General features: G+C 39.0%; 1 protein-coding gene and 1 long non-coding RNA gene across 16 annotated transcripts in view; one reads left to right on the forward strand and one right to left on the reverse strand.

Annotated features, from left to right (window-relative positions):
* adgrb3 (adhesion G protein-coupled receptor B3) overlaps window positions 1–24,919 on the reverse strand; it is a 118,450-nt gene that overhangs the window by 69,495 nt on the left and 24,036 nt on the right. For 9 of the 14 annotated variants that reach the window (XM_069538635.1, XM_069538633.1, XM_069538634.1 and 6 more), the window contains 3 exons: window positions 4,371–4,409; window positions 4,176–4,286; window positions 1,501–1,662 (listed from right to left, as the gene is read on the reverse strand). The exons of 2 other annotated variants lie outside the window; for them this stretch is intronic. In XM_069538635.1, the coding sequence (XP_069394736.1) occupies window positions 1,501–1,662; window positions 4,176–4,286; window positions 4,371–4,409 (312 nt within the window). The remainder of the gene's footprint in view (window positions 1–1,500; window positions 1,663–4,175; window positions 4,287–4,370; window positions 4,410–24,919) is intronic. 3 more of the 14 variants (XM_069538631.1, XM_020098612.2, XM_069538637.1) reach the window with 2 other exon arrangements.
* The window catches only part of LOC109636746 (uncharacterized), a 75,281-nt gene that overhangs the window by 23,982 nt on the left and 26,380 nt on the right, over window positions 1–24,919 (forward strand). The window contains exon 4 of one of the 2 annotated variants that reach the window (XR_011246040.1): window positions 672–1,487. The exons of the other annotated variant lie outside the window; for it this stretch is intronic. This is a non-coding gene — a long non-coding RNA (uncharacterized lncRNA). Of the gene's footprint in view, window positions 1–671; window positions 1,488–24,919 lie in introns of those variants that run through there. 2 annotated transcript variants of the gene reach the window in all.

The raw sequence follows: 24,919 nt of genomic DNA on the forward strand, positions 1-24,919 counted from the left end.
CGTTTCATGTGGATGTGGGCAGGTTGTAGCGGTTTGCAACTGTAACTATGTATGGTTGGTGCTATATTAGCTCTATGAGCCCAGTGCTAGGGTTTTAATATAAGTAAGTGAGGAGAAACACCCTGGTATTTCAGATATTACAGGCAATGTAATTTATGGACACTGCAGGACCACAGTACATTGGATATGGTCTAGCTTAAAACCCATGAAACAATACAATAAATTAAGAATAGTGACATTTAAAAATTAAAAAGACTTTTATCTTTATGCCCCCCTCTCTTATTTCCTCTAAAAAAAGAGAAAAGTCCTATCACAGTCTAACTCTTGTCAAAATTGCCTTAGAGGTTTCTCAGAGTTTTATGGCCCAGTTATTTGGTGATAACGACTACTGCTTTATTATGTGAAAGAAAGTTCCAGATCCACAATTAGCCAAGTAAAGGCCTAATGTTTGCAGGTCCTCAGATAAATCAAAGGCAATAATGAATTCACATGGACAGCTCTGCAAGTTCAGATGCTAAAGTTCTAATAATTCTTTATGCAAATGAATGCACATACCTCTAATAGGGATATAGGAGCTTTAACGCTGTCTGAGCTAAATATTAATGGCCAGAGAGATGACTGGTGGTATTTAGGCAACTTTCCTTTCTAAATGACTCTTTTTCGCTTTTTAGTGTCCACGCAGCGTAGGAGAAGAACCCTTTCGAAAACTGCCAACTTCCCATTTACATGTGCCGCATCTCGGAAAAAAAAAATGAAGCGCAGTACATCCAAGATCAGAATGTCAGAAGATGGAGCTTGCAGAATTTTTGATCAGCCATAATTATTAAGGAGTCTGTGGTGCAGTCTCTGAAGCATTACGCTCAACAGTGCCATCAAATATCTCGACTGAACACAGAGTTCAGGGTCTCATTATTAAATCTGCATGTTTGTGTGTGTGAGCAGCCCCCCCCCAAAAAAACAGCATAATGGCGACTCTGCTCGGAAAACAACTCGCTTGTCCTCCCAGATGCGCACAGACAAACATTAGCGCTCTGCAGTCACCCGTCAGAAAAGCATGTGATGCTGATACCTGACTACCAGTGACTCATCTGCCATGCCCTTATGGGTTGAGGAAGAAAATGCCTTACAGCGTGTGTGAAGAGACGCTGTCAAGCTATTTTAAAATGCACAGCTGACCTTCAAGAAATAAAGCAGATGACATATCAGTATCTGCGGCTCCCTGAGCTCCGTGCACAACCACATGTCATTAAACCATTTCAATGCTGATGAATTGCCCAACAGTTATATGAAATGGAAAACACAAACGTGATTATGACAAAAAACACATTCACAAAATAACATTCAAAAAGAAATCATCAGATTTAGTATAATGCTACAATAATGATTATAATACATTCTTAAATAGACACATTAAATTTTTTGTTAATACATAGCAACACATTTCCTCCCATATAAACAACAGCAAAACATGAATATTCAAGAATCTGCGGCTAACACTACCTGGACAAGGGGCAGTGTTATTGCAAACCCTTGATTCTCTTAAAGGGCCGATGCAGTGAGTTCCGTATGGTGAGACACATGTTCTTGTTCGCACCTGCGACCCTTGACCGCATGTTACAGAGCATGAGCTCCACTGGGACCACTCCTCTGCACCTGATTCACCTGTGTGGGAGAAGGGTGACACTAGTTAAATGCAGCAATACGGTCCTGGGGGCAGGGCTAATAACAGGGCGGGTGGGGCAAGGTGGGCAGGGGGTTGAGTAGAATGGGAGGGGGCCAACATGAGTCACGTTGGGGTGAGGTGGGGGGGCCTTTGAGATTTATTTTACAAGAACACTATTGTACATTCTGTGCTACCTTTATGTGATCTTTGATAAATACTGAGTCGGAAGCTTAGTTCCTCTCTTTACTTTTGTATCAGCACAATAAATGTTTTTTTTGTGTCTGCAACAACAGAGTAGTTGCTTTATCAGTGGTCTTAATAATGCAGATGAGATCAAATGTGTATTTATGCAAAGATCACAAAAAAGCCGAAGCTGTGATTATATAAGAATAAACAGTAGACATCGTTACATCTAACTGTTTCAATTCATCTTTAAAAGAAATACGTCATGCATTTCAATGAAACCCAATAACATGTTTAAACAAAGCGAGAAAATCAGCACAAACAAAAATAAATTCATAATAAAATGGTGGCATGCAAGAGAAGACAACATCTGAGAAAATAAAATGGATTGTAATGGGTGTTAGTTCAGAGAGAGAGTTCAGAGATATGGATTCCCTTTGCACTGCTGCAAACTGTCTAGTTTCCTTGACGACAGCGGAGCGAATCCTATATTTTTAAGACGAAGGTTTCAAATCATATTCAAATCCATCTTAACCAGTTTACTCATAGATGATGGAGGAAATAAATGGGGAAGTTAGCAGATTTTACTCAGCAGGTGTGTCAGTGTGGCTCGGAGCAGACTGTTTCCACCATATTCAAATTTCAACTGTGAGTTCCCTGAAGGAAACGCAACAGGCAGCATTTAAGCCACCAGATGAAAATGTATTCAGTTTCAGGCCTTTGAGCCCAGACGGAAATTTCTGGCAAGCAGACTTTGAAGTAGTTATACTCTGCGTGCAGACATATTGTCATTAGATAATTGTATGAAGCAATTGGTAGCAGTTAGTGAGGAAGATGGCTGTTCGTATCTTTTGAGCTCAATATAAAAAGATTAAAAAGAAGAAACGGCACTGAGCGTTTCAGTCTTCATGGTCCAAAAAAGATTTAAAAAAGCGAGAAAAGGCTAAATGTAGCTTTAACATTTAATATATATATTATGGTGAGACAGGGGGGTGATTTCCAAAGTCATGGTAGCTTTAAAAAAAAAGAATAAATTATTTGGTGACAAGTTAGTGGACAATCAAATCCCTACATCAGAGTAGTCACCAAATAATTGCTGTTTGATTACGATGAACCCTCAGGTGAAGTATTCATTCTCTTTGAGGCTTTGTGACTTAGAGGAATAATTTATTACAGAGAAAAATAGTCTCGTTGCAGCTCTGAATACATTTATGTTATTTAAAGTCATCAAATCACATTTGAATTGTGTTTTTTTTCAAGCACAATATGCTTGAAAGTAGTTTTCTCAGCATGTTGCATCAGGGACACAGATTTGGCCAAATGGGGATCTACAACCCCGCGCTTAATTTTGCAGATCATAAAATAGACTGAAAGGTGGATCAATTTGTTAAATGAGGCAGTACAGGGAGAGTAAATTGTGTGAGGATGAGGAACAGAAAAGCACGATGTGACTGGACAGGGAAACCACATACCTACAGCGTGTGTAAAATGGGGAGGTGTTAATGACCATATGTTAGTATTGGTATGTATGCACGATAAGTACAGTAAGTATGGTGTGTCGCAAAATAAAATGATAATGAAAGGATATTCTTTTCAACAATGACAGCAATTCAAATGGAACACATGAAAAAAATTAAAACATTTCCCAGAAATTAATCAAATCAAAATGAAGAAGTTTTCAACAGCAGCTAAATCTAAACCCACCCACTAAGAAACAGGTAGTTTAAAAAAAGTAACTAGATCAAAAAAAAAGTAAAATCAAGCTTCTGCTTTAATATTACTCTCACTTCTTTCAAAACTTTTACAAACTGTAAATGTCATTTTGAATTTAAATCATTTCAGCTTTTTATGCTACACTTGATAAGCCACATAGCTTCATTTTATCTCTAAGGGCAGAATCCATCAGTTCAACTTTTGCCAAGTATGTGTTTCATATTTGGCTGAAGGGGGTGGGTATTTTTCTTTTTTTTTCCTCAAATGACATTTAATTCATCTCGCCTTGGAGGAAACTATTAACTACATCAGGGCCTTAGTTTTAAACCTACTGTTTAATTAATGCTCTATGAATTTACCATGTTGCCAACTCATTATGTGACAAAAAAGAAAACAAACAGACCCACAAAACCCAATTAAGTCCTATAGTCAAAGTAAATACTCATAAAGAAATGGGAAATTTATCGTCCTAGTTCATATGTAGAAATAGAGAATGAGTAAGAAAAAAGAATGCAAAACATTTCCACTTAAAAAGGTGCAGTACAAGAGAGAGCATGCATGATGAAATTAAGTTTAGTTAACAAGATAAAGTAAAGAAACAGAACTATTGTATTACCAGTTTGTGCCATAAATTTAGCAGATTCAGCTTGCTCCTGCAGGGCCTTTGTGTCATGAACTGATCTTGGCCGCTGACTTTTTACTGTATGCTCTCCGATCATTCCATATTCTATGGGACAAAATAGAGGTTCATATGAAAGCTATAGGCTTAAACATGATCTTCTGAGAGGGGAAAGAAAAGCTTATTACATACTGTTTTTTTCAGGATGTTCGAAGCAACTGCAGTACATGGCTAGAAACAAAGACCACACAAGTTGTATTTAATTCGTCCTTTTTTCTTTTTTTTTTTACTCTAGGGCATAGAACAATGCAACGAATTTATAAAGGGGTGAGTTGGAAGTATTAATTGAGCTTGAAAGCACAGCGTAGACACATAGCAAACATGCAAATAAACTCACATCGTTTTTTTAAGACTCTAACACTTTGTAAGACCAGCTCCCTCCCTCCCTCCCTCCTTCCTTCACACCCGGAAAAAGAAAAAGAAAACGAAATGAAAGTAAAAATGTGTAAGCCATCAGAAAGCCACAGAGGAGGGGGGGTCATGGACATAACATGCTATTGATCCACAGTTTCTTCAACAGTGTGTCAGTCACCTTTGTGGGATTTATTGTTTTTTTGTTTTTTTTTGTCGACCCATTAAATAAATATTGTGAGCCTTTGCAAAATTAGACAAATGTATTCTGAGCTGTATTCATTACAATGCATGCCCTCTTTGTTCCTCATACAGGGACAAAGAGCCAATGAGTTCTGGCGCCACACTGAGAAAAGCGGTGCAAGCCGATTTGCATTTAGTTAGGAATTTGCATCAGCTGCTTTAAGTCACAGAGACACTGCAAAACAAGGTTTTATCTTTTACTCACTTAAATAGCTCATGCAAATCACTTGTAAACTCTTGTTTTTAATTAAAAACCAGCATCACTTTTGCCAGCGTGGTCCTAATGAGGTGATTATACCATTTGCAAATAGGCAATGCAGGTGATGCATCAACAACAGATTCACACATAGCTTATGTTAGTACATTAGACAATACAATGCATCAGCCATTGATAAGGAGGATGTTTAAATCATCGCTTCTAATATAGTTTGTAGCCTCGGATTCCTGCGTTTCCTGCAGCAGACTGTGAGCCTAAAAAAAGACTTGACCTCCCAGAGCAGCGAGCCCCTGTCGTCTCATCTGATCACGTTCCGCTGAAAAGCTAACATTTTTGTGACTAATTATATGGTAAAGCACTCGACTACAAAAAAAAGAAAAGACAGCTGTTTGATCTACGCATCAGACTGTTGGCATTAAGCAAATCATATCAACAAACATGTTCCGTGATTGGGTTTGAGCAAAAATAAATAAATAAATCAAGGCAAAATGTGACTCTGGGTTTTCAGCAGCACTCAAACAACACAGCCGCGCTTGTGTTTGCGTAAGACATTTGAATATTGAGACGGTATAATGAAAGGACGGAGAAGCCGCCAGGTAGAGGCAAACACTGCAGCCGTTTTTTGAGGCTGATTGGTATCTTCAGGACCGTAACTGCACAGAGTAACCGGCTTGAGAAGCGAGCTCTAATGTCTTTCACTCTGATTTGATCGTGTCCACATGTGCTTCGCTCAAATTAAGCAGGGAGCACAGTGGGAACTCTGAGTCGGACAAAGAAAAGTGCGGGTACACTGATGATTGACAAACAGCGGGTGGTAGACCTAATGATTCCATTGCGTATGGCCGGCTACAGTAGACACTTGGACACGTTATCTCTTTACTGAGTTTTCATGCTCTACCCTGCGGTGTCTTGGAACATGAACCAATTCCACATTTGGCAGAATAAAAAAGACAGTCTGATTTAGTCAGCCTGAACCTCTGCTACTTTGCAAATCATACAAAAAGCAAAAACCCGAGGCTGTTTAATGATGCTAAACCTTAAAAGCTATATGATAGCATACAGTGGCCATTTGGCTCAGAAGGATTGGATGGATATTGCCGATACCTACATAATTACAGTAACTTTAAATGCTTTTATACAAAAATTCAATATTAATAATGTAAAAAAGATTTAAAAAATATGTAATTCTTGACAGACTGCTGTATTCCATGATAAAATGTTACCAACCACAAACAGTTCTGATTTATTTTTCTTTTATTTACATTTAGAAACAACATAAACGTGAAGAAATTAGCCAATCCCTGTGTCACGGAGGGAGTACTGTTCATTATCTGATGCTGGAGGCAGTTTAATTCCATATTGTCCTTTTTAAACACTAATCAACACAACCGCTCAAACCATTGATCATAACTCCATCATACCTTTTGAAAATGACTCGCCTCAACAAAACATTGATCAACTCAGCCTATTAAATAGTTATTAGCCCCACAGCCAGTCACACCTAATCTAATCTCGCTCCGAGCAGCTGATGATGAACAACACAACCAAAGCACCGCTACATTAAAGAGATTATAAAATTGTCATTAGGCGTGATGTCAGTCAGATACAACCAGTCATAATGGAGGAGGTACTGGAGGAATCAAATGTTGCGAGTGTTTACAAGTGTTTCATCATCGCAGACTCATCCCTCCATGAGGAATGTTTAAGTAATTATATCGAAATCATTCCGGACGGGAAGCTGTTACAAAAAAAGCTCAACCTGTTTGTACACAAATGCGAGTTGGTTAATGTACTGCAGAGGAAGTCTCAGTTTTAAGTGCATCAGACTGGAGTCTTTGTTGATGGCACAGGACCAAGATGTTAATCCGAACATTTCAGAGAGCCCGAGGTAGACTGAAAAAGAGCAGGATGTCAAAACACCAGAAAAGTACTGAGAAATAAGCACAGCGGTTTAATTGAACTGCCGGGGTTGTGTTTGAGCCCGGAGTTATTTAATGGTAAACATGAGAGACAAACCAGAATTTTAATATCTGGAGGGATAAAGCTGTTGTCATTTGTCAAAACAGCCCAAAACAATGTGTCTTAATAAAGCAGAAAGTGCAGATGATGCATTTAACGTGCCATTTTTTCATTCGTATTCAAATCTGTGTTTTCTGGGAAAAGAAGTTTCAGATTCATGAGCCATGTGTCCGTCAGCCAGGACTAACTAGAATACTCACTAATGATATCCATCAACCATCATGCTTCTACGACAATGGGGAGAGGATACCATTCAGAGAAATCTATTCATCTTTTCTATTCTATCTTTTCTATCCTTTTGTGAGATGAGCGTTTCATTCACTTTTGTTTTGCATGCACATAACCTTGATGGCATGCATCACTGGCAGAGCATTAATTTTTAGAACTCATGATTAAAAATACAATTTCTACAGGTGTTACAGTGACCATTACATTTGGCTAGAAAAGCAACATTGCTTTTCAGGAATACCCAACAAATTTGCAGAGGATTAAATACACTGGCATAAAAATGGGGAGCTGAATTGCCTAGATAACCTTGGCAGACAGATCAGCAATAACCACATTTCCTTCTGTAACAGGCAAAATTGGTTGGGTCAAAGGCATGCGGCTTCTTTCTGCAATTCATTTAAACATTTTAAAAAAGGGAGAGAAAGCTATAGCAGTTGCTTCTGGTGAACAGTTCCATACGCATGCATAGTATTTACAAATGGAGCTCAATTAGTTTGATACTGTAGATGATAGCAAATGCATGGAATGAGTGAGGGAACAGTTGGCATTTACAAAGATGAAGTAGCTCAAGCTAGTGTGTCGAGCTGATTGTCCGAGTATTCAATGCCTTCATTAATATATATCAACATTAACCTGTCATCATTCTGGAATAAAAGATATATCTATAGAGATTGTACATTAAAGTGTCAAATAAAGACTTGTGTTCACCGGATACTTTCCTAACCTCTGTTGTCATAGTCTCATGTCTTAACTATGTATTGTTAGTGTTTGGTATCATGAGATTATAGCATAATTTCCCAGATGTATAGATGTCAGCAGTTTTTGTCTCACTATAGATTCATGAGGTTCCAGTTCCAGCAGCTCTGCATGTCTCTGTATAACTGTTAGCATTAACATCCTGGCAATGAAAAGCATGATGATGACAAATATATGGAAATATAGACCTAATGTTTTGGAAACCTCTCATACACTAACCTCACAGAAAATCACACACAACATTACACACGTGCAACCACTATCACATTTATGTTTTTAAGTTTTTTCTTCTTCTTCAATTATCTTCAGGAAGGAACAGAATTAGAATTTGGTTTAATGTGACGTCAAACTTGCAATCACTTCAAGCAAGTGCAAAAAAAACACCATGCTTTGCCACTTGTGTATAATGGCAGCCAGTTTGCCTTTTTGTCAGGGATTATCAACAAATCAGGTGAGTAAATAAGTGATGGAAATGTGATTAGGCTATTTTGAGCGAGAGTACCTCCCTCTCAACTTTAAGAAGCTGAAATGATTGCGTTGCTGGTCTCATGAGTCAATCTCCTTCGCAAGTCGATCTTACCGTGAGATACGTCTGGCTGCTCTAAAATGAAACGGAAAGTATCTCTTTTGTTTCAATGAGATTTGGAAATTGATCTCCAGGGGTGCATCTGTTAGCGAAACCAGTAATGCGTGCAGAGCGGCATGCTGCCATGGCCCCTGTGAAGTTGCTAAAATGATAAGAATCTTTGGCCAAAATGTGATAAAAATGTTTGCTCCAACTACTGGCAATGCAGCCACAACAGCATAGTCACCACTCGGCTGTGACCGCAGTGAATGAAGGTTCTAACAATACATTGCCAGGGTGAAGAATCGGAGGCAACGGTATGTGTTGGGCAACACAGGCCTTCATCACTGTGTCAGTGGTGTGCAAACATGGAAATTGCTGGACATTGTTTTCCTGCCCAAGCCAAACTGTTGGGCTCAAAGCTTTTCCCACCCATCACAGCTCATTGATGCTTTCAAGCTTAATTAATGGCCATATTTACCATGATATTAACGCTTGATTTAATTAATGTCTGGCTACTAAGTAGGCGCAGTACACATTACAAACAAACAAAGACTCGAAAGTTCCCTTGTTCCATGACCTTTGTCATCAGTGACACTTTGAACCATGCATGCAGGAAATTTTAAGCTTTAGCCACGGTTGGCAGTGATCACGCCAATGCCGCTGGAAGACATTTCATTTCCAGGTCCATCTTCACTGTGTGGACAGGTTCCGTGTGTAATCTTATTGAAAGGCAGTAAAAGCCAGCCCCATGTCCAATGACTGATGTGTCTAACCTTGCATGAAATGAGCCTTTACTCAGAAGCCCCTATGAGTAGATTCTGTCGCGGGTGCTCCGCATATACTGCCTTCCAAGCATTCCTGCCCGACCGACTGACTGACTGTCACAAATGTAGCACTTGATGAGAGGCACTTCATTACTGCTGCACTGTAAGAGTGTAAGTTCCCAAAATAGAGACGAGTGTAGAGAGAAGTGTACATTCTCATGTGGACCTGGGGAAAAGATAGCTCCCTGTCTTTGTTCCATTACTCAACGGCTGACCAGTTTAGGCTTGTCAAAGGTAGTGTATATACAAGCCCTGGGAAATAAGACTATATAACTAATAATGGCTATGTCAGTTTCATCAATAGCAATAGAACAATATATATAAATGTGTTGTGTAAGGACAGTGAGGAGGTGAAACTTTTAATTCATCCACCTCAGATTAGAAGAGTTTAAAACAACAACCTCCACACAGGAGCTTTCAACTGAAAAAAAACGAATGAACGAAAGAAATGTATCCTGTATTATCGACTGATATTAATATTCTTATGTTGTAGAAGCTCTATTCTTAAACTCCTTTCCTGTTTAGGTTGTGAATTACAATGGAAATATATTGAAACATAAAACGATGCCAAATTATAAAGAAGCACTTTACAAGCGGTACTAATGACCACATGCTGAAACAGTGGTTATATAAGTTAAGGGTTACAAACTCTTCTTCGTATCAACAGCACCTGCTCATTTGCTTGTGTCAGAGATGTTATTATATCTGAACAATAGAAACAAGAAGATTAACAAGTATAATAAATAGTGAGTTGGAAAAGCTTTAAAAACAAACAACATTTCAGGAGAAAGCAAAAAGAAAATCAGTAGCGTGTTACATTGGAAAACATACAAATACATTAAATATGTAACACAAAATATGCATCAAATATACAAGTACTCATAAGTAAAGTACAGGCTTCCATTCTTCCAACACTTTATTTTCTCAAAGTAAGAGTCAGTGGTTTTGACAGAACTGTAAAGGACTATTTTTCAATGTGGAAAAGCAAAATAATAAAAAAAGACAATGATGAAAGTGGCGATGATCATGATATAATGAAGATGCACCTTTTTTTAGCTCATGAATACACTTCCACATCCACACTGAGTCTCAGATGTTGCTCCAGCCTCATGCTCAGATTGCCGTTCAGACACGAACTCATAAAGCTCCTCTAAAATCCTCGACGTATCTCCTTACAGCTATTGTACAAATCCTCCACTATCGGTGGGACCATATGCTTGAGCCAATCTAAAAAAAACTCAATTAGTCCTTCATTAAGAAAATGAGGGGGTTGCACGGAATCAGATACAAATTACGATTTGTCCTCTGAGACATACAATTATCCATCATATTCCTTCTGCCATCTGTTTGCTTCCTGTTGACTCTCCTAATGACTTAGATTGAAGCCAAATTAGAATTCTGTGCAACTGCCACTGCACCTCATTGAAAAGTCATGTGAACTCACCTGAAAATAGAGCGAGCGGAGTGAGACGAGCACTCAGAATACAGCCTGTTGTAAGCAGAGAGGATGCATATACCCCCACCCCCCCGATGTGTATTGGCAAATGAGTGGCTACCAGAGAAGTCATTGATAATCTCCAGCTCAATGCTAAATCACAAGGTTGTGAGCAGTACCTCGCAAAGCAACCTAGATGGAGCTCTGACGTTATCAAAGCACTGGATCAAGAAGCCCTGTTGCTGGGCACCGTGAGCAGATCATTCCTCTTTTCCACACACTTGTGGGAACAGGCCTCTGGAGTCGTTTTCATAAAATTTCAACTCATCCAAACATGTATAAATTGGATATCCACACGGTTTAGATGCATATATCACCAACATCACACACACATATACAAGCTGCACCACAAGAATCAAAAGCATCCTCCACATTACTGTGGCTTGCTTATCACTCTCTTGCAAAGGAGAATTCATTTTGATTTAAATATGAGGGAGGGGGAAAATGAAAACAATAAATGAAGATCTTAATTTCCTTGACGTCTATTTTGGGTTCTCACAAAGATATACCCTCTGCATGATAATGCGAGAAGCGTCTGGTGTTTTCAGCTCAGCCGCGTGATGCTATCAGAAAATGGATCCGCCTATGGAGCATGTTAAAGAGAAGGCAACGCCAAGATTGCAGCTTCTAACTTGCAAAATCACCGGGCTTTTCAGAGAGCTACGCTGCTGAACCACCCGTGACTAAAAGAGGGGCTGCTGCAGGGACACATCTGAAAGGACTACTGTGCACCGACAGAAACAAGGATGGAAGCGGATTACTAATGACATCATTCAGACAGAAGTCATGTTATGTGAATAGTACAGAAACTACACAAACTTTGTGAAGTACTGAGGACGTCTTTGTGCCTTCTGCTTTTATCATTTAATGAAATATTCTCTCATAAGTATTGGGCCAATTGCATCAAAACAAGATTTTTTTATTTTATTTTTTATGAACAGCAGGATATGACCTTAATGTATGAATTTTACATAATCACACTTTGCAGTATGTATACCACCAGTTCCTCCTAAGGGAAAACTATGGAAACAGCTCTTGGCAACCGTATCCAAACACACAACCCCAGTAGATGACCTGGCAGTCGCACATACTGCCAAGCCCAGCGCCAGCATGCCAAGCAATGCATCTGTCAAGTGAGAAACATGACACATTTTTTACCACCTTTGCGGCTGCAGCCAATTTTCAAAGAGCATACTTTGTCCTTTTCTGAGCCATTTTGCTTGGCATACCAAACAGTGACCTTCGATTTAATAGAGTCATCATTTGGCCTCCGTGGAAATTCCTCGCTAATAAACGAAAAAATGACACACCTAAGAAATTAAAGCAGGAAAACACAATATGGACTCTGTAACCATGGAGGCAAATGTGGTCGGATGACCATATTTCCCCGCAAGATAAATCATTTGCAACAGCCCCTAATGAGAGTTTCATAATTCATGCTGTCAGCTTTTCCACAGCACCAATCATGTCCGATCCTTTTGCAGTGGTAAAACCCACTGCTTCAGACTGCCAACCTGCATCTATCATCGTACGGAACATTGTGTCATATGCAAGTTAGTCATGAGGAAGATGCCTGAAACATGCCCTGTCTTGGCTCATTGGCTAAGCTCATGTTAAAGCAAATATGCTCTCCAAAATAATTACAAGGACACAGTGGCGATGGTGAAATGTCCTCTGACAAGAGCACAACAGCGGTGCAATATGATTTGTACTTAATGGATTCTGATGCCAAGTCCAGGAACATGAGAACCATCAGAGTTATTACAAGTTTCAATACCACGCACGGCTGCACTGGATTGTAATTACAGTTCAGATTTTCTTTTAATAACTAAAGCGCAAGCAGTAACATTCATTTCACTTAAATATTCCCCTTTCAACAGAATGTATTGTTTAATGTTGTTTCATTTTAAAGCAAATATCTTCGATATTGCTACTTTTTGTCAGTTCTGCTAAAATTATCAATTATTCTTCTCTTTTTACAGTCAGTTTTAAAATGAAGCTCTTAAAGCGTTTAGCTTAGATTCAGCTTAGAGGCTGATCACACAATACTTGCTTGTATTTCATCTAATGCTTGGCTAACAGATACGACTCAACTTCTATATACAGCGTACAGGGCGTTGTTTTATTACTCAGCCTGCAATAATCAAACCTTTTTTTTATTCTGAGAAATGAAAGTATGTATTTGTAGTATCTTCCCTTCTTCATTTCGACTTTTGTGAAGTGGTGAGGGAGAAACAGGAGATAAAACCCTGCAGGGATTCACTCCCTGGACAGGAGGCCATGTACAAAGATTTAACCATGAATCTTTGGAGACTCAGTACATTCCAGAGATAGATACACCACACAATGTGGTCACATGCTGAGTTCAAATCTGGCCCATTGTAGCCTCTGTAAAATGTTTCTTCTGATCTTCTTAAAGTGATTTTGCCAAAAAAACATATCACACTGGGAAGGTTCTATAAATATTCAAACCAAACTGTACCAAGTGGCCGAGCATGATGCCGGGTAGTTTTCAAGTTTAATGCATCTATTCACAGTGTTATTTTAGAAAACCTTTGCCACCCCATATCAAAGAGATGCTAAGTACCATTAAAGCAATAGAGCAAAGAAGTATTATCTTAATTTTAAGTTACGCCAAATAGCGCCGTTGAAATTAATGCTGCAGGATAATTGTGATTTCAGCAGGGCAAGATAATTGTGTGGAATAAGAAAAGGAAGGGTGCATTTAAAATTTGAATAATTAATTCATGATGTTTTTATTTTTACAACAAAAAAAAGGTCTCAGGTCATTATCCACTAGAGGCCTTTGTAATCAGCCATGTGAAATTTAAAAAAACTGATAGCAAAATAGAAAAAACCCATTTCTATTCTCTTTGCATGTTTGTCATTTTTGAGTCTTTCTCAAGTGGTTTGCTTCCGTTTGTGTCCGTGGGAGATAAAGCAAACGCGTCACTCAGAAAGCAGCATCCATTCATCAATAGAAAAGAGCGAGTGAGGTTGCTCCAATGTTCAGGCCTGACAATGTGACACTAACAAAGATATTTCCTGTCTTCTGCTACATCTTTCTGAACATATGACCTAATAATCAAAAGCACCATTTACACAGATTGTTGCACAAGGATATTAGCTTACTGTGATTCCTTGCTCAAGCTATTTCCTTAATGCGGGTGTTTGTACTCTGACATGGTTGCACTACATTGAAGCTACATCAGGGAAAATAGCCATGTGCATGAAAACAGAGAACTAAACACTTGAATCAAATTTTTAATTTAAAAAAGAAATCACTATTAAACTATTAATTAAACTATTAACTAAACAGGCGCCAACAAGCACTAAGCAACCAGAGCCTTATTCATCAGTGATGGCTGAAGCTGCTGGCTGTTTTTTGAAAAAAAAAAATCATTGCCCATCCACTAACAACCGACAGATTAGAGCGGAAATGTGTGGGATATTTGAAGTGTTATGATTCCTGGAAAAACTTTCAAAATGATGTCTCGATGCCATGTGGAGCTGCCAAAGTGCAAAGTTGCCTGCTGCAGTTTGAAATGTACTGTAAACAGGGGTAAGAGCAATTTGACTCAGTGGCTGGAAACAGATAATGTAATCAGTGCATAACCATGCCGTGACCTCATGACTTCTGCAAAGAGGGATGGAATTATATGATAGAAAGTCATCTGCAAAAAAAGGAAAAGCCTAAATTCTCATCAAGTTTTTCTCTAATGAGGGAAAAACTTGAAATTGTATCTTAATTCAACAAGTTAGGAGCCTGGATCAAATCCTAGATGGAGTATGAAATGACTTAGCAGTGACAGCTCCTTGTTAAATGCAGCGGCAGAGGCAGTCATGAGTGACATTAGTATTGGAAATTAATTGTTTTTTAATGTGCACGTCTCCATCGTCCAGCACCACATAGCCATGCACCATTACTGTGGTCAATTAGCCATTCAACATCTTAGCGTTGGCCGATGTATTGATTACCACACCACAAGCTTCTCCTTTAGACTACCATGGCCGGAATATTAAGTGCTGTGTAGAAAAATAACTAAACAAAGTGGATTAAATCATCTGTAACCATGAAACATGACTGCTTAAATGTTTTCCGCCCAGAGGCCACAAACATGTGTCCATCAAAAACACGATTTCACATTTCCATTCCAAACACACGGCTCTCAGTGCAGCTGGTCAGTATAATTAGTGTGCATAACAAGCACAGTGCTAAATCTTATTATTAAAAGTTCCATTTTTCTTCTCAGATACGGAAGGGAATAAAGCTCCTTCAGCCCAGCTCCTGAGCCTTTTTAGCTGTGATGACATTAAGGATGATTGAAGTGCATTATCCGGGCACACAAAGGCTGCTGTCCATTCAGAGGTGCTCTGCGGAGCACTGAAATAGGGAGCGGGCGACACACTTACTGCAGAGGAACGTGTAGTTTTAAAGGTCCATGACACCCTGGCCCCCCAATAGCTTCAGCTGAATAGCCTGTCTGTCCTATTGTCAGTGAGTTCACGTTATTGTCGATGTACCTGTCTGATACGGAGTCAAAGCTCTCAGGCCTTCTGCCTCTCAGAAAAAGTGCTGTGGGCCTTTGAAAAAGAGAAGTAATTTAAAACGTATCCCTTTCTTCAATTCAGTGATGGCACAGGTGAAGTGGTTAATTTTGTAAAGAAGAATCTGTCCTGGCTATGGCGAGTATTCTACATAAAGTCTCCCCGGGTTTATTGGGATCTCGCCTTGAATAAATGTGACAAAATGTGACTTGCAGTGTTTAAATTCAGTGCTGGGAGTAACTTCTAATTTCGTGAGATTCTCGTGATGAATGAATGCGGGCGTGCACATGCATTAAATAATCAATATGTATTTATTATTTAGCAGCCGGCATTTCCTCATACAAAGGCGACCACTTGTTCCGTGTGTGTTTCTCATACAACAAAGTGTGATCTGTGAGGCTGAATGACAAAACCATTTCCTTCCACTTCCCTTGCATTTCTATGAGAGCTGCCTTAATGAGCTTTTTTGTGCAAAAAAATAAATGTAGCCCCATGCATACATTTTTTTTCCACTCTAATCAGCAAGGGGGGAAAAAAGCTGTCTTTTCGTGCACTCTCTTGCTCTAATCTAATTAGAATTTATTAAACTAGGCTAAAGTTCAAGGACATCAATAGCTACATTTTCCTCCACAACCAGAGTTTGCTTCGTTAGACAGTAGAAAATGATTGTACACCAAATCGGCAAAAGAACCATTTCAGTCTTGACTATCCTTTCACCTCATTATGGCATTTACAGGCACTGATGAATGCATATTTTCTGCATTTTCTCCTGATTTCAATTCAAGCAGCACAGAATGGTCACATAAATCAACGATATTCAGCCAGTAATTGAATCTCCATGGACATAAGATAATATAAAAATAGAGGGTAATCAGGGGCCACAATGTACTATTCATGTATCTACAGGACATTATGCAGAGAAGAAAGCGCAGCACTACAACTGGATGATTTTCCTCCTAAAAAAGGAAATGCTATAGTATGTATGAAAATAAAAGCCTTGCATCTGGACATGCACAGATTATCTTAAAAATTACATGCATTATGTATAGAAGACATAGCTGGTCTGATGATGGCTGCAAGTGGTGAAAAATGTATTTTATTGGCCATGGAAAAAAAACATCTTCATATTTATAGGTTCTACATTATAATTGTACCTAAGGTGTAAAAATGTTATTTGTCATAGAACTGAGTTTCTATATACTATAGATATTCTATACCTCAGTTTGTAATTATATAATATTGACTATATTATACTATATGTGTGTCCTTTTCCCAAAAAGGGACATAACGTATGAGCTTGTATTTATACATTTATTTTCTTTTATTAATTTTCCCTGTGTATTTTCGCTTCAAATATTCCAATGTGACAAAAGTTCATATATATAGTTATTTTTAATATATCTGAGATTTAGCATTATTACTTACCTCTATAACTGCTGCACAATTCAATAAGTTGTTTTTAATGAAAGGACACAAACAACTAAATGTGTCTGTGATTGCAGATTTGTAAACTAATAAATGGGGAAACACTATCATAACTAAAGACATGAAAAGCCTTTTACTCGTTGAATCTATCTTGTTGTTTATATTCCTTTATTTTCTCTCAGAAAAGCAATCCCACCTGCTCGGAGCCATGTGTGGCCTTGTGTCCAGCCCGTGACAATTTTACAGAATGTTCAGTTGACATGTGGGAGCACAACACCTTCCAGGCAAACCTTTTTTTTTTCAGGTTGCTTTTCAGTTATCATAAACAGCATTTTTAATGCAAATAGGATCAGTTGAAGCTTTGGCGGGAAACTCTGCCATCCCCAAGATATCAGACCAATCACCTCAGTCTCCCATTGTTAAGAAGAATAGGTCTACATTTCGTTATGAGTCTGCATAGAGCGGAGAAAAATCATTCAATCGCCCAATGAGTCAATTACAAGAATTTTAAGTGACTGCTATTTTGATATTGATTTGTCATTTCGTTCATTTATCAAGCAAAATACCAAACAGTCAATAGTTGCAGATTCCCAAATGTCAGCACTTTGCCTGGTCTTGCATTTTAGAAGAATTTGCCCTGTTTTTCATAAAATAATAAATTTAGCTGATTGCTTCATACCCGCACATTCTTTACCTTCTCCATCTCCATATGTTGATTTTTATGTAAAATACTTGTTATTTACAGCTGCCATTTCAATAAAAAAATAAAACCTCCCCCTACGCATTAACAAGACTGCGATGTGGAGCAAGCAAGTGTCACTCAATACAATGTGAGCAAGTGTCGTTTCCGTTTATGGGCAAAGTGTCAGATTATAGACAGACATGAATGACTGAGTGAGTGATTGATCGGCTGACTGTTCAACTGAACACCTCACATGTATTTAGGTTTTGGCAACGCGGAATATTTCCCTGTGTTTGGGACAGCAACAATTAAGTAGCTGTGCTGATGGTAAACAAACAGCTGGATTGACAGGAGTCTGATAGAAAAAAAACGGGTGACGTCAAGGGCAGGCAATCAGGAGGGAAGGTTGTTCACTGGCCCTGCCTTTGCATGCGTAATAAAAGACGAGGGTCGTGCTGTCCTTTTTAAACTTGCCTCTTTTACACATGTCTCTGTCAGGCAGTGACTTTTCTTACTGTTGCTTTCATTGATGTTTTAAAAAAGCTGATTGTGATACAATAATTTATTTTTCATCTTTGGGACTAAATCCCCTTTTGCTATTGATACAAGACAGTAGAATCAAAGCAGCATGACATTTGTACCCAGACGTCAGTTACCTTGTTCATATTCAACATATCTGATGGGGTTTTGACAGCACGCTATTATGACAAAGACCCATGGGGGCTGTTGTTGTTCAATGTTGGCAAAATACTGACTACTATGAATAAATATAATATAATCTCAAGGCTACTTGAATACAATAGCCTTAAGAAATGCTAAGTTAGCCTACTCCATTGGCTTTTTTTTACCCAAGGCTTCGTTCAACAGCTCCCACACAGCTCCTGTTCTCCAAACAGTCTTTATGTCCAGACTGAATCATAAGTCCCAGTCCCAAGCAGCCAGCTACCCACCACAAGGCACATGGGCTCATCATACGAAATCGTACAAGATGTTCCAATGTTTGATACGACCATCAGATTCGTATGCCTGGCTAACCCTTCGACACCCATGTGAAGTATATTAGTAACAGTTTTGCTTCTGGTATTGTGTACCCGGTTTTATGCCACTGCAGAATGAAGTGTTTGTACTAAAACTAAATCACTCATACCAGACTGTGTAGACAACACATTAAAGAGCGATTCACATTCATAATAGGTCTAACTTACATAACATTATAGATCTGTAGAGTCCCACAAGGCAACGTTTTATTGCTTGTTGTTGTTACTCTCATTAAAAAGCCACATATTTCTACTTGGTGTCTACACAGCCATTTTTTCATGGCGACAATTATCATTCCCTGCTGTTAACTTCTTGTGACGGGTTTGAGGCAGACAGAAGTGACATTTGTGCACACAGATCTGTTTGCTGATAAGCACTGTCACAAATGGTGCTGTGATGATACTAATGTCTCAGATGTTTGAGGAAAAACAGCAATTATTTTGACAAATAAATCAGTCTTTAAGGATTAAACAAAGTCCATTCTTCATCAGAATCAGCTCAGAATAAATCGAACAACACAGTGACTGGCAGGATACTCAGCAACAAAGACAGAAGGGAAAAACGTTAAACATCCCATTAAAACTTTCAACCACCATTTTGTTTTGTGACAACAGATTTGTTGCACATCGCTAATAAACATACAAATATTCAAAGCAAATAATTGCATATCTGTGATTCACACTACCCCTTTTTGCATTGAGGTTAATCATTTATAAATACACAGTAGGCCTACAGTATGCAGCTTTATCTCAAATACACACTGACATATAAATAGCTAAAACTAATGAGCCAGGACACTTTCTCCATGACTATATTTATAAGTTAATGCAAAATGCAATACATTCGTTTGAAGTTAGAGCAATCAGCATTTTCAGTGTCTCTAGGCACCCAGCAGAGACAGGAGACAGGATTCATTATATGACATTCTCAATAATTCAATACAAATGAGCCCGCCCTCTTTCTCCTTGTTTTAATGTCTCGGTCAACCGAGGCTGGGCAGCTTGCATCGAATGTCCTCCTCCGTGATCAATTTATTATTAGCTGACACCCCTGGCGCTGTGAAAAACCACAGTGCATCAGAAACACCTACTTTCTCTCACGTGTTAAGCATGCGACACTCAGCAGAAGGGATTACTGAGGGGAATCTCTGAAGAGCACAAATCAGTTGGAGATTTTCACTCATTATATATTCTTCCCAATAGCAGGACACTTGGTTATTTTTCTGTGCTGCAGTCTCATCACTTTCTACTCCTCTTCTAACTATTCTTTGCTCTTCGTTAGCGATTAACAAATATCCACACATCAGAATCCCAAAAAAGTGCAGAAAACATTTAATTGTAATATATTGATGATAACAGAAAATCTCCATATACCTCCCAGAGAATGCATTTGAGCATACAGCATGCGTGTGTGCATGTACCGAGGTTCAACCTACTTACAGCCAATTAAATGGATAGAGCTGATAGAGCTATACGTGCAGAATTTACAGGCTATATATATATATATATATGAGATTTTAAACATTAATATGGCAACCAACAACTATTTTCTAGAGATATAGTGGAGTAATGATGCCCCTAGAACAGAATAAAGTCACACTCCCCTCTCTGAACATGCTGCGATCCCAGCTTCTCTGGTCTTCGTTTTGGTAGCGGGTCTCGCAACGCGTGCGTGTTGGTGCATGTGAGCTCCTCCTAGTGAAACCTTTAGCCCTCGCCATGTTTATAAAGCGAGATAGCAAAGTGTTCAGGCAAAAGAAACCCTCCAGTATCTCCTACATGAAAGAAACCATGTTCTTCAGCTGAAAAGGCCTCTGACAAAGAAAGTGATAAGACCAGCGTTTGGAATGGCTTTTATCCGAGATGGAAGGTCATAGCCTACCAGCTGCTAAATGACATCAACTTGATTCAACTTGCTGGGTACATAGTGTAACGTGTCAGTGACTGACACGAGTAGATATGATAGCAGTAGCTAACGTTATGTTACCGATATTATCAGTTAAGCAAATGTTGCTGTTGGCTTCCTACTTGCATTACTGCAGAGCACATCAAGGCAGGGCTAGCGTGGGCTAATGGTTGCAGCTGGATTGTGTTTTGTTGGCCTCATGTCCACAGGGTAACTGTATTGACTTGTGCTACTTGTTGATATGTAACTTTCACTGCCCACATACTTCCATGTGCCCTTTACATTCCGTGTGGTTGTTAAGCAATACATCCACGAGAGGGAAGCAAGGAGTCAAGAGCTTCGAGAGGTCGCTTTGTTTCAACAAACTTGTCGACAGTGTTATAATGTACTTCTTAAGAAAGAAGCAAAAGCAGCTGTTTGTTGCTCTGCCTGTGCAAAGTACCATCATATTCATGTAGTCGGTAGTGTTGTAACAACTCGCAAAGTCTTTCCTCAAAATATAAAATTTTCTCTCGCGTCATCTTCCCTGAACCTTTTTCTGCACTGCCCTCCCACGATTTCTGGTGATACTGCTGCATTTTGCTGTTCCATCTGTATCCGTAAGATAAATAACCATAAATAATAATATCATACTAAACACATGGTATGTGAGTCACCCCTGTAGCACAATCTCAGTAAACAAGCCATTATAGAATAAACTGAATATGACATTGATGACACGTGCAATCTTTATTGGTTAAATATCAAATTAGTGAAATTTGTTAAAACACTAAGTACAACCCATTTGAACCACGAAGATGACCTGATGATACTAGTTGTTGATTTGGACATGCCCTACATACACTTTAAATCATGTGCTTGGACTATTAAATAGAGCCCATAGTCTGATAAATTATTGGGATTCCTTTAGTTGGATTCAGTTGATCATGAGGTATTTTGATACAAATGATCGTTCATAAAATCTGCTAATAAAAACATCATTATGTATCTCTCCATCTTATGACTACAGAAGACCTATTTTACAAAATTCTCACATCTATCGGAGCTTACATGATCCTTATCCCCCACCTCCTGACTCTAACCCCTCTGGAGTCACGCCCTCTATCTATTCAGCAGCATCTCTGTGTGAGCGAGGGGAGGGCAAAGGAGGCTGCAATGCCACAAGCAGCACAAAGTGCGGCTTCTGGAGTAAGAACAAGAAGACGTTTGTTTGCTAACTCACTGGGGTTCATTGCTCTGATGTCTGCTCGATTTAGCTTCAGTCCCAGAAAATGACCATGTTTATAAATGTCGGATAGCCAGCAATACTGCTTCCTCTTTCACTTCTTCTCAGAGTCAAACTGAGTAAATTGCATCGAGGATTATAAAAACTGCCAATTGATAGTTTTTGCGCTTTCAACACTACACTCATTTCAGTCCTCTGGGTCAGAGATGAGGCAGATGTCTGGTTTGTTTGTGTGACACTGAACTGTATCAGATGGGTAGAAGATGAGCTAACCAGTGTATCACTTATAAAAAAGCTTCATTATTAAAGATAAAAAATAAAAGCAGATAAGGGAATCACATTCCTACCGTTCTTGTTACCAAGCAACCAAGTCAACCAATGTGCACACCACTCTATTAAAGCAGGGTTGGGCGGAACTGGGGCTCCCTGCCCATTTTTGTGCCCTCTTTTTCGGATATACTCCTTTAAAGGACAAAGCAATAGGAATGTGCAAAACAGATCAAGTCTAAGTGGGGTGTTTGAAATTCCTTTAATGAGAACTTGGCTCATTTAGAGGCATTATTGAGACTCCCAAGCTGATGTGACTAGAATCCAGAGCAGTTGGCCAGTGGTGATGGTTAGGGCAGTAAATTCTCTGCTGGGTTTTAAAACAAGTGAAAAGAGGACGGAGAGAAGAGGCAAAAAAGGGGGGAGAGATTCAGGCTATGTTTGCAATTCTATTGTCTGCATTAAGGATAAAGCCAAAGTGAGGAGAGAAGACGGAGACGAATAGCGGAAGAGATTTACATTTTAACACTGAATTTCATTATGTCTTTTTTTCTGAAATAAAGGATACGGATCAATGAATCACTCAGACCTGAAAACAGGCAGCCATTAATCAATATGTGCATATAGAAAGACAGATGAGCTCCTTGGTTAAATAATATTGACTGCTGTCTCAAGAAATAGCTTGAAAAAGTGCAAATTCAAGCAATATATAAACAAGAAGCTGACTCAAGTTTTTGGGAAACTAGAAAACACGAGCTACACACACCATCTTCCACCATCTGCACACACATGTCCACAGCTATAATTCAAATTATAATAATAATAGTTAAACCTTCACATCAGTTAATTAAAGTTTATTTTGCCTGGTATAAGGTAGCTCGTCCCTACTGAACTGCAGATCCTGAAAACCCTGACTCATGCAGTATCCCGAGCACAGTGTCTTAAAGCACACAGCTGTGCTATTATGTGTATGAAAGTGGGCAGGCGAGGATGTACACATCCAGAGCATCCGCCCCTACCCTGCCATCCACACTCACTACAAATATCCGTCCCATGTTTATGTGCTCCTGCCTGTGTGTCAAGTTCATTTCAGTTCAGCAGCGGGCGGGAAGCACACAATGGTACCACCCACCTTTTTATGGCACTCAACAGCCCTCTGCATGACAGATAACTGAGACACAAACTGCATTTGAATAATGCAGGCGTCCTCGGCGCAGTGCGATGCCAGCGCTAAAGTGATGGTCGAAAGGCATATGGATGGAAAGAGTCCAACTAGTGCTCAAACACCTGCCTGACTAAATCTCACAGAAATGGAGTTTTAATGGGAGCTACTTTTATCACGTCTCAAAAGCCCTGCAAGTGTCTACAATGCTCTATTCTAACAACGGAACAAATGGAAAGTGCTGATGTCAAACGTGAGATTATTCAAATCTCAGATGAGCTCAGAGGTCACTGAAGCTGTCTGGGGTGATGGTTCCCTTGATCACTAACCTATTTTTGCTTTTCTTTTTATCTGTTTTTATCTAAAGAACAATTTTTCCCCTCACTGTTTCATTTTTTGTATTGTTGGACTTAGCACCTGCTTCTCGTAAGTCTGCACACATACAACACACATGCAATTCCTACTGTCGTTTTTTAACAGAACGTGGATATATAGCAGCTAAAATACATTTTTCTTGCTCAGGGTCTGTTATACATTTGCCTTCTGTACAGACCACCTTCATTAAAACCATCTGACTCTGAAGGGATGAGCTGTCAAGGGCTTTGCAGATTGCCCAAAACCCTCCCCATGCCATTAATCTAAATTAATGCTCTGACAAATATGTCATAATATTGGGGGTGAAATATGATAAATGCTTGCTCCAGCCCATCCATAATTAAGTGTCTTTAGCAAAATGGCAAAATTTCAAATTGCATAGCTGGCGTGGCCACTGAAAGCAACAAAGGTGACCTTATGCTTTTGCTCTAAACAACCTACTAATAACGGAGATTGCCCTTTAAAAAGACTTGACAGGTGGAATAGAGTGGAGTGCAGTGGATGACTGTACAATCGGTGTGAGCCACATACAGATTTAAACCTGAATCAATGGTCTAAATTTGTGCAAATCTCATTTTGTTCTTGCATAGCTCATTAGGGCAGAATAACACTGTCATTAAATCAAAATATAATTAATACTCTCATGCACAAGTGTTAAAAAAGATAATATATTGTCTTTGTTTTCATTTGAGAATTTAATGAGCTGTGACTTACTGTACACAGAACAGGCTCACAGGCCAAAATAAATAGCAGCATGTATTAGCATGGTCCAAATCATTTAGTCATCAAATTACTGGTTTAATGTTGCAAGAGTGGCAGATATACATACTATGCAGTTAATGTAGAGATGCATAAATATTAAGTCACAATTACATCTGCTTTAAATGGATTGCAAATGCATGTTTGAGCAAAATTTACAGAAGAAATTCTAGTTTATATGGTTTTAAGGGGATTTTAAAGATATAAATTCTGTCAGATGCCGTTCAGTAAGAGACATCCGTTCTCTCACCACTATCAGACAAAATCACTATTCTACAAGAGCCATATTGAAAAAATGGAAATGCGTGCCATCAGTATTTTCATCATGTGCAAGCAACTATGAAATTTCCGAAGGAAATATCACAGCTGCACTGTAGTTGTCCAACTGGTTCATCGTGTCTGTTTTCTCAGTTGTTTTCTAAGGTAAATGACATAAGATATTGTACGGCCCCAGGTGTCCGCCTCTAACTAGACCAGGAGGCGGCATTCACTTCATTCACTGGCCTTCCTGGTAATGAGGTGGAAGACAGTGTCAGCCTATGGCCAGCTGGGAGGCACAGTACACTGGTGAGTAAGAAAACAAGTGTAATAGGC

The sequence above is a fragment of the Paralichthys olivaceus genome, chromosome 14 (assembly GCF_024713975.1).
Source record: "Paralichthys olivaceus isolate ysfri-2021 chromosome 14, ASM2471397v2, whole genome shotgun sequence".
Lineage (NCBI taxonomy): Eukaryota > Metazoa > Chordata > Actinopteri > Pleuronectiformes > Paralichthyidae > Paralichthys > Paralichthys olivaceus.